The sequence below is a fragment of the Condylura cristata genome, unplaced genomic scaffold (assembly GCF_000260355.1).
Source record: "Condylura cristata isolate star-nosed mole 26May11 unplaced genomic scaffold, ConCri1.0 scaffold00008, whole genome shotgun sequence".
Taxonomy (NCBI): Eukaryota; Metazoa; Chordata; class Mammalia; order Eulipotyphla; family Talpidae; genus Condylura; species Condylura cristata.
This window is the reverse complement of record NW_004567109.1, coordinates 6,461,356-6,464,302: the sequence shown is the minus strand read 5'-3', so window position 1 is coordinate 6,464,302 and position 2,947 is coordinate 6,461,356. Positions and strand designations below refer to the sequence as shown.

Below are 2,947 nucleotides of genomic sequence, written 5' to 3'. Positions count from 1 at the left end.
AGGCGGGCAGGCATCCTGTTCCCAGCTCACCCCCATCAGCCCTCTGCTCCTCCCTCCCCCTGAGATGGCGCGGGTGGGGGCGGCGGGGGCAAGTGCCAGGAAAGGAACCCACCGAGCTGTCAGGGCCACAAGCACGTCCCTCTTCAGCACACCCACCACCCCAGCCTGTTAAAGTCACTGCTGTTGCTTCACCGTCACCTGGGTCACATAGACACAGACGGACACACAAAGCGTGTCCAGCTCCAGGGTGCGGGCGCTTCGCTCCCCACTGAGTAGGGAGCATCTGTCAGGGCTCAGATGGGCAACTGGGGGAACTGGGCCCCCAAGGACCAGCGACGCGGCCCAGGCCTCACAGCCAGTCAGCGCAGAGCCAGGACCGGAACCCAGGCCCCCAGGGAAGGGGTCAGGACGGTGGGGACCCTTCCTGCTTGTACACGATCACTACACCAGGTAAAGGACGAGAAGCTTAATAATGTCAGCCAAACGGCAGTTTTTTATTTTGATGCTCGTTGTCCATGTGATACACTATAAAAGCATCTGCTGTGTACCTGAGAATCAGACTTAACTTGGTAACCTGGGTTTTCAGTGGCTCACTCTGGCAACCCCATATTAAAAGGGTAGGAGAAGATGGCTTCTCTGCCGGCCACCAGGATGGAGGCCCCCGGTACCACCAGGGCCCCCCACGGCCTGCTCTCCCTCCCCACCCCCAGCCCTGCAGCGGCCTGAGGCGGGGAAGGCAAGAGGGTTCACCTGGAGTCGGTAGCAGCTCACACCCCACTTCAAGCTGACCCTCACTTTCCATCTCATCTTACGCAGGGACCCCCGCTTCAGGCACCCCCATCTGCCGGGGCTCGGCCCCATCTGATTCCACAGGGATGGAGTTCATAGACATCTGTCAGACCGCCAGAGTGCCCACATCTGACTCCCTCTGTGGCAGGTGGGAAACCGAGGCTGGGCGCTGGCCAGCCAGGTCCCTCGATTGCCGTGTTGACAGCCCCCAGAGAGCGAGGCTAAGGGCTCCTGTTGGCCCCCCACTGTCACCCCCCCCCCATCATCATCACAACAAACACAGGTCCCAGGTCATGTTCCAAGTTCTTTTCCTATTTCACCTCATTGAATCATGCCCTCACCACTCCCTCCTGATGCCAATCACCCTGGCTGGCACCCAGGACTCAGGCTGCCACACACCCCGCCCCTCGATCTTGATCTTGGCAAGTTTTGGGGGAGGCCCAGTTCCATCCCCGTGTGAAGCAACAGTTTGTTCTGACGTGCAGCTCCAGTCCCTCTCGGATGGCAGATCACAGAGCCGGGCTCGGAGCCTGGCCCGGAGGCTCGAGCGGGAGCCCTCACCCAGGGGCCCGGGGCCAAAGACCTGATCCCCGGGCCCAGAGCCAGCGCGGGTGGACCTGAGCCTGGTCCCTCCCTCCAGGCCCTGCAGCCAACTCCACTCACCTGGCTGTCAAAACAGCCTCCTGCCCGCTTCCTGCAACCTGCCCAAATTGTCCACCAACGCCTGCCCCATGCTGCCAGCTCCTCCGCCCCAGCCCAGCCCCTGCGCCTCTCGGTTCTTACCTGCGAACATCCACATACGTCTCCACTCCCACCACACACACGATGTGGGCTGGCTTCTTCAGAGACAGCTGCACGGTTCTCCGCAGGGCCATCCTGTCCTCCTGCTCCTGGCCTCTGTGCACCGGCTGCCCAGCTCCTCTCCTGGGCACCTTGTCGCCAGGAAGGAGCGTGAGCTCTGATGGGTCGGTGCTTCCCTCCTCCCTTTTAATTTCACCCTGTGACCTGATTAGCCTGCCTGAGCCGGGTCCCCACCTCCTGGCTTCATGCCCAACACTCCTCACTCAGGACTGTCAATCTGGGAGGCCTGGGGAGGAGGTGCCTCAGCCTTCTGGGGGGTGGGGAAGAGGGGCTTCAGTTGGGGGTGTTAGAAAAGGGCTTAGCTGCCAGCAGGTGCTTAGGTAGCTCCCAGCAGCCCCAGCCACTCCACCCCACCCTCCAACCCCCATGTCCCGTGTCTAGTTTTGCCTCTTTCCCTCAGAGTCTTGGTGCCCAAACTCACTCAGCATCAGCCTTTCCTGAAGACTGCTGTGCGGGAGCCATCGATCTTATCTCATCTGCTCAACAGATCTGATCGCCTGCAAAGCGCTCTATCGCTCTATTAGCACAGTGCCATCAGACTATGGGGGTTCAGATCCCAGCTCTGCCTCTTACCACCTGGTCTAGGCACATTTGAACCTCTCCATGACTCGCTTTCCCGAAATGTAAGATGGCAGTTAGTACAGTTCTTGTCTATTGACTTGGTGTGGGCATTGTGTGAGCATAGGAGAGTTAGCACCATACTTGACACCGGATATTCAGTAAAAGAAATGCTGGCCCTGTTCTGCTACCCTCATCATAGGGAAGAGAATCGGGGTGCAGGTCACACTGCTGGTAAGTGGGAAATCCACAGCTCCTACCTACACCCCCCTGACTCACCACACTATTCCATCCCCCAAAAGGTGAGGTGGGGGAAGTCACCCTAGGTGAGTTATCTTGGCTAGTAGGGAGGCAGGGTCCTTGAAAAGAAACTCAGAGGAGTAAGTTGAGGAAGGCTAACTCATTTCTGAAACCACCCTCTTCCTTGTAGCTCTGACAACTCGTAGCTTCTGGCCTGTTCTCAGGGTATTTGTAGAATTTCATTCTTTCATTCGACAAACATTTTTTGATTTCCTATACTGTGTTAGGTACTCCTGTAGGTTTGGGGGATATAGCCAAACAGACCAGTCTCTGGGGAGCCAGGTGATTAGGAAAGCCACATAGATCAAGCGGGGGTCACACCCTTAGCACAACGAGGGTTGAGGTTCGACCCACCATCAGGAGGGGGTCGGCCCGTGAGCGGGAGGGGGTCAGCCCATGAGCAGGAGGGGTCCTGTAGGTAACGTAGAAGTGACAAGTG

At 58.4% G+C, this 2,947-nt stretch overlaps 1 protein-coding gene across 1 annotated transcript in view; it reads right to left on the bottom strand.

Annotated features, from left to right (window-relative positions):
* The window catches only part of PADI1 (peptidyl arginine deiminase, type I), a 32,175-nt gene extending 30,511 nt beyond the window's left edge, over positions 1–1,664 (bottom strand). The window contains exon 1 of the mRNA XM_004678544.1: positions 1,573–1,664. Coding sequence (XP_004678601.1) covers positions 1,573–1,664 — 92 coding nt within the window. The remainder of the gene's footprint in view (positions 1–1,572) is intronic.
* Between the last annotated feature and the right edge of the window lie 1,283 nt (positions 1,665–2,947).